The sequence below is a fragment of the Theropithecus gelada genome, chromosome 19 (assembly GCF_003255815.1).
Source record: "Theropithecus gelada isolate Dixy chromosome 19, Tgel_1.0, whole genome shotgun sequence".
In the NCBI taxonomy this organism is placed as follows: domain Eukaryota; kingdom Metazoa; phylum Chordata; class Mammalia; order Primates; family Cercopithecidae; genus Theropithecus; species Theropithecus gelada.
Window position 1 is genome coordinate 13,438,428 of NC_037687.1, and position 16,359 is coordinate 13,454,786.

The 16,359-nt window shown below is 52.5% G+C and overlaps 1 protein-coding gene across 2 annotated transcripts in view; it reads left to right on the plus strand.

Moving 5' to 3' along the window:
* Positions 1 to 16,359, plus strand: part of ZSWIM4 (zinc finger SWIM-type containing 4) — a 37,757-nt gene that overhangs the window by 12,862 nt on the left and 8,536 nt on the right. Inside the window, exons 4-11 of one of the 2 annotated variants that reach the window (XM_025369255.1) lie at positions 1,412 to 1,560; positions 1,645 to 1,795; positions 4,566 to 4,733; positions 6,067 to 6,417; positions 9,166 to 9,303; positions 9,672 to 9,926; positions 11,272 to 11,407; positions 16,051 to 16,205. In XM_025369255.1, the coding sequence (XP_025225040.1) occupies positions 1,412 to 1,560; positions 1,645 to 1,795; positions 4,566 to 4,733; positions 6,067 to 6,417; positions 9,166 to 9,303; positions 9,672 to 9,926; positions 11,272 to 11,407; positions 16,051 to 16,205 (1,503 nt within the window). The remainder of the gene's footprint in view (positions 1 to 1,411; positions 1,561 to 1,644; positions 1,796 to 4,565; positions 4,734 to 6,066; positions 6,418 to 9,165; positions 9,304 to 9,671; positions 9,927 to 11,271; positions 11,408 to 16,050; positions 16,206 to 16,359) is intronic. The other variant, XM_025369257.1, reaches the window with a different exon arrangement.

Consider the following 16,359-nt stretch of genomic DNA (forward strand, 5'->3'; position numbering starts at 1 on the left):
ATGGATGGGTGGATGGATGGATGGATGGATGGGTGGATGGATGGATGGATGGATGGATGGGTGGATGGATGGGTGGATGGATGGGTGGGTGTGTCGGTGTGTTGTGTTTCAGGTGAGATAGATGAATGGATTGGATGGGTGATGTATTATTCTGTTCTCACACTGCTATGAAGACATACCTGAAATGGGGTAATTTAAAATAAACAGGTTTAATCGGCTCATAGTTCTGCAGGCTACACAGGCTTCTGCATTTGGGGAGGCCTCAGGGAACTTACAATCATGGCAGAAGGTGAAGGAGAAGCAAACACATCTTCACATGGCTGGTAGGAGACAGCGAGCAAAGGGGGAGATGCTATACACTTTCAAACAACCAGATCTCATGAGAACTCTATCATGAGACAACACTAAAGGGATGGTGCTATGCCGTTAGAAACCATCCCCATGATCCAATCACCTCCCTCCAGGCCCCACTTCCAACACTGGGGATCATAATTCAACATGAGATTTGGGTGGAGACACAGAACCAAACCATATCAGATGACTAAGTGGATGAATGAGAAAATGGATGAATGAGCTAGTCATGTTTAGGACAAGATAGATGGATTGATGGAGGGATGGATGGATGGATAAATAGATAAATAGACGTTCGGGTGGGATGGACAAGTGGGTGGGTGGGGTTTAGGTGGGATGGATGGAACTTTGGAATGGGTTGGGTGACTTGGAAGAACGGATGGATGGGTCAGGTGCAGTGGCTCATGCCTGTAATCCAGCACTTTGGGAGTCCAAGGTGGGTGGATCACCTGAGGTCAGGAGTTTGAAACCAGCCTGACCAACATGGTGAAATCCCACCTGTACTAAAAATCACAAAAAAAATTGGCCAGGTGTGGTGGGGTGTGCCTGTAATCCCAGCTACTTGGGAGGCTGAGGCAGGAGAATCACTTGAACCCGGGAGACAGAGGTTGCAGTCAGTGAAAATGGTGCTGCAGCACTCCAGCCTGGGCAAGAAGAGCCAAACTCCGTCTCAAAAAAAAAAAAAAAAAAAGAGGCCGGGCGCGGTGGCTCAAGCCTGTAATCCCAGCACTTTGGGAGGCCGAGACGGGCGGATCACGAGGTCAGGAGATCGAGACCATCCTGGCTAACACGGTGAAACCCCGTCTCTACTAAAAAATACAAAAAACTAGCCGGGCGAGGCGGCGGGCGCCTGTAGTCCCAGCTACTCGGGAGGCTGAGGCAGGAGAATGGCGTGAACCCGAGATCCGGCCACTGCACTCCAGCCTGGGCGACAGAGCGAGACTCCGTCTCCAAGAAAAAAAAGAAAAAAAAAAAGGACAGATGGCAGGGGCAGTCGCTATCTCTCTGCAACCCCCAACCCCAGTCCCAGCCTCAGCTTCCTTTCCCTCCCTCCCCACAGGCGCCCCAGACCCCACCGCTGGCGCAGGAATCGAGGACGCCAACTGCTGGCACCTGGACGAGGAGCAGATCCAGGAGCAGGTGAAGCAACTGCTGTCCAACGGCGGCTACTACGGGGCTAGCCAGCAGCTGCGCTCCATGTTCAGCAAGGTGCCGTGCGGACCGGCGGGGCACGGGGTGCAGAAGGCCCCGGTGGACGCCCAGCCCTTCCTCACCACCCTGTCCCCGGCACAGGTGCGGGAGATGCTGCGAATGCGGGACTCCAACGGGGCGCGCATGCTGATCCTCATGACCGAGCAGTTCCTGCAGGACCCGCGCCTGGCCCTGTGGCGGCAGCAGGGCGCCGGCATGACGGACAAGTGCCGGCAGCTCTGGGATGAGCTGGGTGAGGCCTGAATCCCGGTGCGTGGTGGACACTGGGACTTCGGCTCCCATGGGGGCTGGCCCACTCCGAGATTAGGGTCTGTTCCCTGAATCCGCCCTCCATTCGTTTGGCAAACATGTATGAGCGCCTCTAAAGTGCCAGGCATGGTACTGGGAACTGGTGGTCAGCAGAGAACAAGAGAGTCAAAATCCTGTTCACGTGGATCTGATAGGAGGCACAGGCAATCAAATGTCATTGGCCCAGGGGTTGAGACACATGTTTTCTTTGTTTTGAGACAGGGTCTCACGCTATTGCCCAGGCGGGCATGCAGTGCCACAATCTCGGCTGACTGCAACCTCTGCCTCCCAGACTCAAGTTATCCTACACCTCAGCCTCCCAAGTAGCTGGGTCTACAGGTGCACACCACCACATCCAGCTGATTTTTTATTTTTTGAAGAGACAGGGTCTCACTATCTTGCCAAGTCTGGTCTTGAACTCCTGGACTCAAGCAGTCCTCTCGCCCAGCCTCCCAAAGTACTGAGATGACATGCATGAACCACCAGGCCCAGCCTACATGTTCTCTTTCTTTCTTTTTTTTCTTTTGTTAGAGACAGGATCTCACTGTGTGCCCAGGCTCAAGTATAGTGGCACAATCATGGCTCACCGTAACCTCAAACTCTTGGGCTCAAGTGATCTTCTGGCCTTGGCCTCTCAAAGTGCTGGGATGACAGGCGTGAGCCACCACACCAAGCTGACATATGTTTGGTTTTTTGGTTTTTTTTTCTTTTCAAGACAGAGTCTCACCCTGTCTCCCAGGCTGGAGTGCAATGGCACAATCTCGGCTCACTGCAGCCTCCGCCTCCTGGGTTCAAGTGATTCTCCTGCCTCAGCCTCCTGAGTAGCTGGGATTACAGACGCATGCCACCTGTAGAGACAGGGTTTCACCATGTTGATCAGGCTGGTCTCAAACTCCTGACTTCGTGATCCACCCATCTCAGCCTCCCAAAGTGCTGGGATTACAGGTGTGAGCGACCACACCCGGCCAACATATGTTTTCTGTAAGAGCCACAGAGTTAATGTTATTCAGCCCTGCAGGCCATTTGATCTCTGTCATGATGACCTAACTCTGTCCATTATAGTAAAAAAGAAAAAGCAGACACAGACATATATACCAAACGGGCATGGTGGCATTTCAATAAAACTTTATTTAAGAGCTGGGAGGCCAGGTGCAGTGGCTCACACCTGTAATCCCAGCACTTTGCAGGGAGGTAGGGGGATCACTTGGGCCCTGGAGGTTGAAGCTGCAGTGAGCCACGATCGTGCCAGTGCTCTCCAGCCCGGGCAACAGAGCAAGACCCTGTCTCAACAACAAAAAGGGGCTTGGCACAGTGGTGGGATCCTGTACTTCCAACTACTTGGAAGGCTGAGGCAGGAGGATTACTTGAGCCCAGGAGTTTGAGTGCAGCTTAGACAACATGGTGAGACCCTGTCTCAAAGTTTTTTAAAAACCAGCTTTATTTATGGATACTTATTAATGTATTTGAATTTTATATTATTCCCACAAGTTGCAAAATAATCTTTTGGTTTTGTTTCCCTGACCATTTAAAAATGGAAAAATAGGCCCGGGTGCAGTGGTTCACACCTGTAATCCCAGCAGTTTGGGAGGCCGAGGTGGGCAGATCACTGGCCAACATGGTGAAACCCCATCTTTACTAAAAATACAAAAATTAGCCAGGCATTGTGGCAGACGCCTGTAATCCCAGCTACTTGGGAGGCTAAGGCAGGAGAATCGCTTGAACCCAAGGTAGAGGTTACAGTGAGCTGAGATTGCGCCACTGCACTCCAGCCTGGGTGACAGACTGAGACTCTGTCTCAAAAAATAAATAAATAAAAACAAATACAAATAAAAATGGAAAAATAAATCTTAGCAGGCAGGCTAATCAAAAATAAAGGGTGGTTCAGTTTTCACCATGGGCAGTGGTTTGCTGCTTTGCTGACCCCTGTGTTAGATTGTGATAAGTGCTACCCAAAAAACCCCAGAACACCTTGAGAGGAGGCCTGGTTTGGTATTTATTTATTTCTTTATTTATTTATTGAGATTGAGTCTTACTCTGTTGCCCAGGCTGGAGTGCAGTGGTGTGATCTCGGCTTACTTCAACCTCTACCTCCTGGGTTCAAGCAATTCATGTGCCTCAGCCTCCCAAGTAGCTAGGACTACAGAGGCCTGGGTTGTAATAATCCCAACCTTTTTTTTTTTTTTTTTTTTTTTTTTGAGATGGAGCTTTGCTCTTTTTGCCCAGGCTGGAGTGCAGTGGTGTGATCTCATCTCACTGCAGCCTCCACCTCCCGGGTTCAAGCCATTCTCCTGCCTCAGCCTCCCAAGTAGCTGGGATTACAGGCGCCCGCCACCATGCCCGGCTTTTTTTTTTTTTTTTTTTTGTATTAGTAGAGACAGGGTTTCACCATGTTGGCCAGGCTGTTCTTAAACTCTTGACCTCACGTAATCCGCCCGCCACAGCCTTCCAAAGTGCTGGGATTACAGGCGTGAGTCACTGCGCCTGACCCTCTAATCCCAACTTCTAACTTACCAGCGGTGTGAGCCTGTGCAAGCCATGTTACATCTCCGTGCCTCAGTTTGCTTGTCTGTAAGGTGTAAAGCCTGTGGGTTGCAACTTCCGAGGGTCGAGGTGAGGGGTTAGCATATCATCAAGTGGTACACAGTGGGCACTGCGGAAGTGTGTGTCACTGCCACTGTTGGCAGGAATATTGAGCCTGCCCCGTGCCTCCTCAGGGGCCCTGTGGGTTTGCGTCGTCCTGAGCCCCCACTGCAAACCAGAGGAAAGGGCAGGCTGGCTCCAGCTGCTCAGCAGGTGGGACAAGCTCGATGTGTGCCCACTGGAAGAAGGCAACTACTCCTTCGACGGCCCCAGCCTGCAGCCCACCGTGGCCCCCATCCCAGGTAGGAGAGAGGGGTCTTTACCATGCCCCCCCAAAACCATCACGACTAACTGTGGCCCCACTTATCATCATGGTGCTCTTCCCAGGAGAGACAGAGAGTGGGGCAGAGCAAAGTGGACCCCAGTCCTTGGCTGTCCTCCCAGGACTAATCCCAACTTGTCCAGCCAGGAAAGAGTGAGTGCCGAGGGCAGGAGCAATGGCAGCCCAAGTGGACAAGTGAAGTAAAATGCTTAAAATACCTGCAGTCCTGGGCTGGTCTGGCTTGGCTTCCTACTAGTTATGGGAGCAAAGAGATGGTGAGAGAGGAAAAAAGATAGGAGGACTCAAACAGGAGAAAGTGAGATACTGAGGAGAGAGAGACAAGTGAAAAGAGGCAGAGATGGATAGAGAGAGGGAAGAGGCAGACAGAGGAGTAGATAGGAGGGAAGACAGAGATTGAGGAGAGAGGGAAAAAAATGTATAGCAAGTACAGGCCAGGCGTAGTGGCTCACGCCTATAATCCCAGCACTTTGGGAGGCTGAGGGAAGCAGATTCATTGAGGCCAGGAGTTCGAGATCAGCCAGAGCAACATGGTGAGACCTTGTCTCTACAAAAAATACAAAAATTAGCTGCGTGCGGTGACGCATGCCTGGAATCCCAGATACTCAGGAGGCTGAGATGGGATAATCACTTGAGCGTGGGAGGCAGAGGTTGCAGTGAGCTGAGATCGCACCACTGCACTCTAGCCTGGGCGAGAGTGAGACCCTGTCTCAAAAAAAAAGAAAAGAAAAATAGCAAGTAGGAAGAGAAAGACAGATAGCCAGTTAGTTGCTCAACCTGTTTTCCATCAGTGTGATGGGCCTGTACTAGTTCCTAACACATACACGCTTCCCTTTTTTTTTTTTTTTTTTTTTTTTTTGAGACAGTCTCACTCTGATGCCCAGGCTGGGGTGCAGTGATGCAACCTCAGCTCACTGCAACCTCTGCCTCCTGGGTTCAAGCAATTCTCATTCCTCAGCCTCCCAAGTAGGTGGGATTACAGGCGTGCACCACCATGCCAGGGTTAATTTTAGTGGAGATGGGGTGTCGCCATGTTGGCCAGGCTGGTCTCGAACTCCTGGCCTCCTGTGATCCTCCCACCTCGGCCTTCCAAAGTGCTGGGATTACAGGTGTGAGCCACCATGCCCAGCCCACACGGACATCTTCGAAGGGTGGCTTCAAGGACTGGGGAGATGGTGTACGCCGATAGCTTTGCCCAGGCCTAAACCCCAATTAGTACTTGGTGGGGAAAGTGGCCACAGCCCAACTGCTATAGGGAAACCCCTCACTGGGCCATGTTGGGTGCCTCTCTGCAGGCTCGGAGGAAGAGGAAGAGGTGGCAGCCACAAGTCCCCGCCACACGGTATTTGGCCGCGCCTTGCTGGCTGGAGAGCTGCACTGGAATGACGCCTACCTGCAGAGGATCCTGGCCAGTGACTCCTACGGGCCCAGCCTCACAGGCAGCGTGGGTGGGGACAAACCGACTTTCGACCCCCAGGGCCGCCCACTGTGGCTGGGAGAACCTTTCCCCACTGCCTGCGCCCGTGTGGACACCCTGCGTGCCCACGGATACCCCCAGCAGGCCCTGCGGCTGGCCAGTGCCATCATCAACACGCTCCGGCTGCAGCGGCGGCATCAGCTGGAGAGCTACAAGCAGCAGAAAAAAGGTCAGCCTCAGCCAGGCACGGGGACTCGTGCCTGTGACCCCAGCACATTGGGAGTCCAAGGCGGTAGGATTGCTTGAGGCCAGGAGTTCAACATCAGTCTGGGCAACACAGTGAGACAATGTCTCTACAAAAAAAAAATTGCTGGGCGCGGTGGCTCAAGCCTGTAATCCCAGCACTTTGGGAGGCCAAGACGGGTGGATCACAAGGTCAGGAGATCGAGACCATCCTGGCTAACCCGGTGAAACCCCGTCTCTACTAAAAAATACAAAAAACTAGCCGGGCGAGGTGGCGGGCGCCTGTAGTCCCAGCTACACGGGAGGCTGAGGCAGGAGAATGGCGGGAACCCGGGAGGCGGAGCTTGCAGTGAGCTGAGATCCGGCCACAGCACTCCAGCCTGGGCGACAGAGCGAGACTCCGTCTCAAAAAAAAAAAAAAAAATTAACTGGATATGGTGGCTCACACCTGTAGTTCCAGCTACTCTGGAGGCTGAGGCAGGAGGATCACTTGAGCCCAGGAGTTCAAGGGTGCAGTGAGCTATAATTGTGCCACTGCACTCTAGCCTGGGTGACAGAGCAAGACCTCATCTCTTTTTTTTCCTCTTTTTTTTTTTTTATGAGATAGAGTTTCGCTCTTGTTGCCCAGGCTGGAGTGCAACAGAGCAATCTCGGCTCACCACAACCTCCGCCTCCCAGGTTCAAGCCATTCTGCTGCCTCAGCCTTCTAAGTAGCTAGGATTACAGGCATGCGCCACCATGCCTGGCTAATTTTTTTTGTATTTTTAGTAGAAATGGGGTTTCTCCACATTGGTGAGGCTGTTCTCGAACTCCCGACCTCGGGTGATCTGCCCGCCTTGGCCTCCCAAAGTGCTTGTATTACAGGCTTGAGCCACTGCACCTGGCAAATTTTTTTTTTTGAGACGGAGTCTTGTTCTGTCACCCAGGCTGGAGCACAGTGGTACAATCTTGGCTTACTGCAACCTCCACCTCCCCGGTTCAAACGATTCTCCTGCCTCAGCCTCCTGAGTAGCTGGGACTACAGGCACCCACCACCACACCCAGCTAATTTTTCTATTTTTAGTAGAGACAGGGTTTCACTATGTTGGCCAGGCTGGTCTTGAACTCCTGACCTTTTGATCCACTCACCTCAGCCTCCCAAAGTGCTGGGATTACAGACATAAGGCCCCATGCCTGTCCTACTGAAAATATTTTTAAAATTAGCCAGGCTTGGTGGCGCACACCTGTATTCCCAGCTACTAGGGAGGCTGCAGCGTGAGAATTGCTTTAATCCGGGAGGCAGAGGTTGGCTGCAGTGAGCCAAGATTACACCATTGCACTCTAGACTGGGTGAGAGAGTGAAACTCCGTCTCAAAAAATATTTTAAAAAAAGAGAGAAAAGAGTGAGGAGAGAGAGAAGAGGAAAGAAAGGGGGTGAGGGAGGGAGAGAGAGAGAGAGATGGGGGGAGAGAGAGGGGAAGGAAGAAAGGNGGTGAGGGAGGGAGAGAGAGAGAGAGATGGGGGGAGAGAGAGGGGAAGGAAGAAAGGAGGTGAGGGAGGGAGAGAGAGAGATAGGGGGAGAGAGGGGGGAAGGAAGAAAGGGAGGGAGGAAAGGAGGCTGTATGAGCCCCAAAAACCACATTGTGTACTAGATATGGGGGTGGGGGACAGGAGAGAGGCCACCAGTTGAGAGAGCTGGTTGATGGGGTTGATGGATCAGCTGTCAGGAAATTGAACAAAGAAAAGCGTGTCATGGAGGAAACATGGGGGCCCTGGGACCCGAGCAGAGCTCTGACCAGGCTTGGCAGCATCAGTGAAAGGCACCTAGATTTTAAAAATTAGCCAGGTGGCTAATTAGCTGAGTATTTAAGGATGTGCATGGCCGGGCGAGGTTGCTCACGCCTGTAATCCCAGCGCTTTGGGAGGCGGAGGCAGGCGGATTGCCTGAGGTCATGAGTTTGAAACCAGGCTGGCCAACATAGTGAAACCCCATCTCTACTAAAAATCCAAAACACATTAGCCAGGCCTGGTGGCGTGTACCTGTATTCCCAGCTGCTCAGGAGGCTGAGGCAGGAGAATCGCTTGAACTGGGAGGTACCTGGAAGTTGCGGTGAGCTGAGATCACACCATTGCACTCTTGTTGGGCAACAAGAGTGAAACTCCGTCTCAAAAAAAAAAAAAAAAAAAAAAAAGAATGTGCAGGAGTTACCCAGGAGAAGGGGGTGGAGGAAGTGCTCAGAATAGAAGGAACACCGTGAACAGGAGCCAGGAGGGAAGAGAGTATGTGGCTTGGAGGACAAGGCTGGAGGACTGGCTTCCAGATGAGATAGGTCACCAGTATATGAAAAAACTTCATACTGGTCCTTGGGGGCCCTAAAGGCTGTTGGGGCCTTATCTTCAGAGAGGTGGAGAGGGAATAAGGGCAATGAGGAGGGGAATGACACTTTGGGTGTTTTAAAAAGCGTCCAGTGGCCAGGCATGGTGGCCCATGCCTGTAATCCCTCTGGGAGGCTGAAGCAGGAGGATCGCTTGAGCTCCAGAGGTCGAGGCTGCAGTGAGCTATGATTAGGCCACTGCACTCCAGCCTCGGCAATAGAGCGAGACCCCACCTCAAACAAAAAGTTGAAGGTGACCATGGGGTGAGCAGGTGGTGGGCATTATGGGACTAGACTGGACGGCAGGTCAAGAAGAGGAATACCCCTCCTAGAGACTTGGGCAGGTGTGTGGGCATTGAGCCCCATCTTTCTACCCGCAGAGCTGCTCCAGAAGGGTTCCACCTGCATCACCAACACTGAAGGATGGGTGGGGCACCCCCTGGACCCCATTGGCTGCCTCTGCAGGGCGCTCCTGGAGGCCTGTCGTCTGGAGGAGGAGACACTTACCCTTTACCCAGGTACTCACATGGGGGACTCTTGGAGGAGGTGGGACAACCCCTCCTCACTGGCCATGCCTCCTGGCCCAGTACCCCTATAAGGTAACTCCCAGACTCTTACCCTTGGCCACGCCCCTACCTTTGGCTACCTCCCCTGGCCAGTGCCCAGAGTCACTAGGCTTAGCTTCTCCTGAAAGTGAGGCCACTATAGGCCTAGCTGCTGCTAGAAGGTGGGGCCCCCGCGCTCCCCCAACCCCATGAGTGCTGGGAGCTTCTGGGCTCCCTCTAAAACCTACCCTGTGCCCAAGTCTCCATGCTTGGGGCCAAGGGCTACAGGGATCTTAGGGAAGGGGATCTGTCTCCAGCAGCCCTGGCCCTGTCTTCCCCAGACTCAGGCCCCGAGAAGCGGAAGGTGGCCTACCAGCACGTGCCTGTGCCCGGGAGCCCTGGAGAGTCCTATTTGGTGCTGGCGCTGGAGGTGGCACTGCTGGGGCTGGGGCAGCAGCGGGCCCTGCCGGAGGGGCTGTACGCCCAGGACAAGGTGGTGCGCAACGAGGAGCAGCTGCTGGCCCTGCTGGAGGAAGTGGAATTGGATGAGCGGTTGGTGCAAGTGCTGCGCAAACAGGCGGGGCTGCTGCTGGAAGGTGAGGCCCCGCCCCTAGGCCTGGCTGTTCCTGAAAGGTAGGGTCCTGCCCCTGGTCCTGTAGCGGCCGGGTTGCTGCAAGATGGGAGGCCCCGCCTCAGCCCCGCCCCTAGCCCCGCCTCCTGGTCATACTGTCCACTCATACCTTGGCAGTTTCTAAAAGGAGAGATCCGGCTCTTCTTCCCGCCACCTAATGCGTGCTGCCAGCCAGTAACTGCTGCTTGTGCTGAGGCACCGCCCCCTTCCCTCCCGGGAGCCAATGAGCCAAGTGGCTGATGTTAAAGCAAGGGCGTCCCACCTTCATCTGCAACTTAGGCACCCCTGGCCCGGCGTGTTCCTCAGGGGCCCCGCCCATGGCCTGGCCCTAATGGCCTGTGTGTTGTGAGATTCCGTCCCCTAGCGCCGCAGGGAGCCGCTTATCCCTGCCCCTTCCAGGCCCTCTACGCTATCGGACTTGCTCGTCTTGGCTGCTGGTCCCGCTCCCCAAGGCAGGTGCAGCCCCACCTCCACCCTCTGGCCCCACCTTGCATCTGAGCCCTGCTCCTCACCTGGGAGTGTGCCTGGAGTCTCTTCTTTTTTTTTTTCCTTTTTTCTAGTGGCGCGATCTCGGCTCACTGCAACCTTCGCCTCCTGGGTTCAAGTGATTCTCCTGCCTCAGCCACCCGAGTAACTGGGATTACAGGCATGCGCCACCACACCCAGCTAATTTTTGTATTTTTAGTAGAGATGGGGTTTTCCCACGTTGGCCAGGCTGGTCTCAAACTCCTGACCTCAAGTGATCCGCCCGCCTCGGCCTCCCAAAGTACTGGGATTACAGGCATGAGCCGCGGTCCCGGCCTCCTCTTTTATTTTATTTTTTTTTTGAGATGGAGTCTCGCTCTGTCCGCCAGGCTGGAGTGCAGTGGCGCGATCTCGGCTCACTGCAGCCTCTGCTCCCGGGTTCACGCCATTCTCCTGCCTCAGCCTCCCGAGTAGCTGAGACTACAGGCGCCCGCCACCACACCTGGCTAATTTTTTTTGTATTTTTAGTAGAGACAGGGTTTCACCTTATTAGCCAGGATGGTCTCGAACTCCTGATCTCGTGATCCGCCTGCCTCGGCCTCCCAAAGTGCTGGGATTACAGGCGTGAGCCACTGTGCCCAGCCTGGCCTCCTCTTTTATTTGTATTACCCAGAGCTTGTCTCAGTCTCAGCCCTGAACCCCTACCCCTGGGGACCCATCTAGCCACAGCCACTCTACCCAGGGGCCAGCCCACCCACTACTTAAAAAGCCTGGGGTCTTGTGAAACCTGGGGAGGGGCTGAGGCAAGCCCACACCTGGGCACTGAGCTCAGGCTATTCCTGCAGGGGGTCCCTTCAGTGGCTTCGGGGAGGTGCTGTTCCGGGAGAGCGTGCCCATGCACACCTGTGCCCGCTACCTGTTCACTGCACTGCTGCCTCATGACCCCGACCTGGCCTATCGCCTCGCGCTGCGAGCCATGAGGTGAGGATAGGTGGCCAGGGCGGGGGAGCTGGGGGGAAGAGGGGCGGGCATGGGAGGGGAGCTCAGAGCCCCACCCGGCCAGCCTGAACTCACAGTCTAGTTAATTGATTCTCCCTCACCCTGGCATTTGATGATGATGCCATGTGCTTTTCATTCTGCCACCTAGGCTGGAGTATAGTGGCATGATCTCAGCTCACTGCAACCTCGACCTCCTGGGTTCAAACAATTTCCTTCCTCAGCCTCCCAAGTGGCTGGGATTACAGGCATGCACCACCACGCCCGGCTAATTTTTGTATTTTTAGTAGAGATGGGGTTTCACCATATTGCCCAGGCTGGTCTTGAACTCCTGACCTCATGATCCACCTGCCTTGGCCTCCCAAAGTGCTAGGATTACAGGCATGAGCCACCTCACACAGCTGTGCTTTCTATTGTTAAATATAAATGTGAGTTTTTTTGTTTTTTGTTTTTGAGACAGGGTCTGGCTGTGTCACCCAGGCCGGAGTAAGGTGGTGCAATCTCTGCTCAGTGCAACCTCTGCCTCCTGGGCTCAAGTGATCCTCCCATCTCAGCCTCCTGAGTATCCGAGACTCCAGGCGTGCATCACCGCACTGGGCTAATTTTTGTATTTTTTGGAGAGATGGGGTTTCACCATGTTGCTCAGACTGGTCTCGAATTTCTGAGCTCAAGTGGTCTGCCCACCTCAGCTTTCCAAAGCTCTGGGATTATAGGCGTGAGCCACTGCACCTGGCTAAATGTGTAATCTTATTTTGAGTTTGAGAATATTCACATGATACATGAAAAGGTACACAAAGCCGAGATCTTTTCTAGGCAGGTTTATCTCAGCCTACCCAGATCTCTCTGGAGGCAAGCATTGTTATCACTTTCGTATCTATCCTGCAAGAATTGAGGTTTCTGCAAACCCAGAATCTGGAAATTGAACACTGGTCCTCCTTTTATACCGGTGGTACATCCTGTATCTATTCTTTGCACCTTTTTTTTCATTGAGCTTTGCATCTTATAGGATTTGTCGTATCACACAGGACGTGAATCACTGCATAGTCTTCCACTATAAGGACACGTCATAAAAGAACCAGTTGGGGCCAGGCGTGATGGCTCACGCCTGTAATCCCAGCACTCTGGGAGGCCGAGGGGGGCGGATCATGAGGTCAGGAGATCGAGACCATCCTGGCTAACGCTGTGAAACCCCATCGCTACTAAAACTACAGAAAAATTAGCCGGGTGTGGTGGTGGGCGCCTATAGTCCTAGGGAGGCTGAGGCAGGAGAATGGCGTGAACTGGGGAGGCGGAGCTTGCAGTGAGCCCAGATTGCACCGCTGCACTCCAGCCTGGGCGGCAGAGAGAGACTCTGTCTCAAGAAAAAAAAGGCCAACTCGATAGTAAACCATGCCCAACAAGGTGAAACCTATTCCATGCCTTCTGAAACCATCCTTCAGAGATACCTGTAAACAACTTGGGATCCGGCCTGGTGGTACACATCTATGGTCCCGGCTACTGGGGAGGCTGAGGAGGGAGGATTGTTTGAGGCCAGGAATTCAAGGCTGTAGTGATCTATGATCCCACCTATGAATTGCCACTGGACTCCAGCCTGGGCAACAGAGCAAGACCCCATCTCTCTCTTTTTTTGTCCTTTTAGAGACAGTCTCACTCCATTGCCCAGGCTGGAATGCAATGGCAGGATCATAGCTCTTCACAGCCTCATATACTTGGGCTCAGAGGATCCTCGCACCTCAGCCTTTCAAGTAACTAGGACTACAGGCACTCATCACTACACCTGGCTAGTTTTTAATTTTTTTTTTTTTTTTGAGAGGGAGTCTCACTGCATTGCCCAGGCTGGAGTGCAGTGGCGCGATCTGGGCTCACTGCAAGCTCCGCCTCCCGGGTTCACGCCATTCTCCTGCCTCAGCCTCCCGAGTAGCTGGACCACAGGTGCCCACCACCACTCCCAGCTAACTTTTTGTATTTTTAGTAGAGACAAGGTTTCACCATGTTAGCCAGGATGGTCTGATCTGATCTCGTGATCCACCCGCCTCGGCCTCCCAAAGTGCTGGGATTACAGGCATGAGCCACCGCGCCTGGCCTGGTTTTAAATTTTTTTTTTGTAGAGATGGGATCTCATTACATTGCCCAGGTTGGTCTCAAATTCCTGGTCTCAAGTGACCCTCTCATCTTGGCCCGTCTCTTTAAAACACACACACACACACACACACACACAGAGTTTGGAGTGTTTTTCCAGAATATTTAGAAAGAGCAGCATGTAAGAGCCAAGATTTAGACAACAGACTTTTCTATGCAAAAATTTTTTTCTCAGCAAAATACAGCCCATGAGGCCTAATTTGGCCTGCCACCTGTTTTCGTACAGCCCATGAGATAAGAATGGTTTTTACATTTATAAACGGTTGAAAAAAATCAAAAGAATATTTTATAACACATGAAAAATATGTGAAATTCAAATTTCAGTGTCCAGAAATGGCTTTATTGGCACACAGCCATGTCCATTCATCTGTGAATTGTCTGTGGCTTCTTTGGCAGGACAATGACAGAATTAAGTTGTTGAAATACAGATCAGCGGCCGGGCACGGTGGCTCACGTAATCCCAGCACTTTGGGAGGCTGAGAGGGGTGGATCACTTGAGGACAGGAGTTCAAGACCAGCCTGGCCAACATGATGCAACCCCATGTCTACTAAAAATACAAAAATTAGGGCCAGGAGCCATGGTTCACGCCTGTAATCCCAGCACTTTGGGAGGCCAAGGTGGGCGGATCACCTGAGTTCGGGAGTTCGAGACCAGCCTGACCAACATGGAGAAACCCCGTCTCTACTAAAAATACAAAATGAACTGGGCACGGTAGTGCACGCCTGTAATCCTAGCTATTCGGGAGGCTGAGGCAAGATAATCATCTGAACCCGGGAGGCAGAGGTTGCAGTGAGCCGAGATTGTGCCACTGCAATCCAGCCTGGGCAACACGACCAAAACTCTGTCTCAAAAAAATAAATAAATAAAAACAAAAATGTAAAAATTAGCCGGGCACGATGGCGCACGCCTGTAATCCCAGCAACTCAGGAGGCTGAGGCATGAGAATTGCTTGAACTTGGGAGGCAGAGGTTACAGTGAGCCAAGATCACGTCACTGCACTCCAGCTGGATGACAGAGCAAGACTCTCTTTCAAAAAAAAAAAAAGAAAGAAAAAAAAAGAAATACAGACCAAAGACCCTGCAAAGCCCAAAATATTAGTGGTCCAGCCCTTTGAAGAAAAAATATGCTGGCCTCTTATCTGAGTCCATGACTCAGTACCTTATATAATCTTCAAAACAACCTAGCAAAATAAGTATGTTTACTCTCATTTTCCACCTACAGGAACAGCAAGGAAGCTTAGGTAATATTTGGAATGAGGCTAGCCTGAGTCCTATTGCATGCTGTTAATCCCACCATTGGGCAACTTTGAATAACTTTTTTTGTTGTTGCTGTTGTTGTTTTTGTTGAGACGGTCTCTTTCTGTCACCCAGGCTGGATGGAGTGCAGTGGCACTGTCACAGCTCACCGCAGCCTCGAACTCCCAGGCTCAGGCTATCCTCCCACCCACCTTAGCCTTCTGAGTAGTTTGGACTATAGGAGCCCACCACCACCCCCAACTAATTTTTGTATTTTTTGTAGAGACAAGGTTTCGCTGTGTTGCCCATGCTGGTCTCAAACTCCTGGACTCAAGCAATCTGACTGCCTCAGTCTACCAAAGTGCTAAAATTACAGGCATGAGCCACTGTGCCTGGCCTTGAATAACTTTCTAAACACAAAACTGCATATATGGTGAGCCACTTAGCAATATAGCTTACAAGGAGGCTGAGACAGGAGAATCACCTGAGACCAGGAGTTTGAGATCAGCCTGGGCAACATAGCAAGACCCCATCTTTATAGAGAGAGAGGAGGGACAGAGGGAGGGAGGGAGGAAGGGAGGAAGGAAGGAAGGAAGGAAGGAGAGAAGAAAGGGAAAGAAAAGGCTGGGCTTGGTGGCTCACACCTGTAATCCCAGCACTTTAGGAGACTGAGGCAGGCAGATCATCTGAGGTCAGGAGTTCAAGATCAGCCTGACCAACATGGAGAAACCCCATCTGTACTAAAAATACAAAATTAACCGGGCATGGTGGCACATGGCTCGTAATCCCAGCTACCCGGGAGGCTGAGGCAGCAGAATCGCTTAAACCAGGGAGGTGAGGTTGCAGTGAGCCGAGATCGCGCCATTGCACTCCAGCCTGGGCAACAAGAGCAAAACTCGGTCTCAAAAAGAAAAAAGCCAGGTATGGTGGCACATGCCTGTAGTCCCAGCTACTCAGGATGCTGAAATGGGAGGATCACTTGAGCCCAGAAGTTCAAGGCTGCAGTGAGCTATGATTGCACCAAGGACTCCAACCTGGGTGACAGAGTGAGACCCTGTCTCTAAAATAAGTAAATGTATCAATTTATAAACAACACTGCAGTGAACATCTTGCACACACATCTTCCATCATCTTGAGTTGTCAGGGCTCTGCTGGCTGAAGTGGGGAGGCCAAGACAGGAGGCTTCTCTGTCTCCCAGAGAGAATGGGGACAACAGACCCACCTCACCATGGCTCACTTCTCCTCTTACCCAGGCTGCCTGTACTGGAGACAGCATTTCCTGCTGGAGAACCTCATCCCAGCCCGCTGGACTCCATCATGAGCAACCGCTTCCCCCGCTGGTTCATCCTTGGCCACCTGGAGACCCGCCAGTGTGAACTGGCTTCCACCATGTTGACAGCCGCCAAGGGTGAGGGTGGCAGCTGTCCTGATTCCTTTATCTTCCTCCTCTGTCATCTCCTTCTTCCTTCCCTCTTAACTTTCCTACTTCCTCTTATCCTTTCACGAAATTCCACCCACATTCCTTGAGCGCCTCCTATATATACCAGACACTGTCTCAGGTG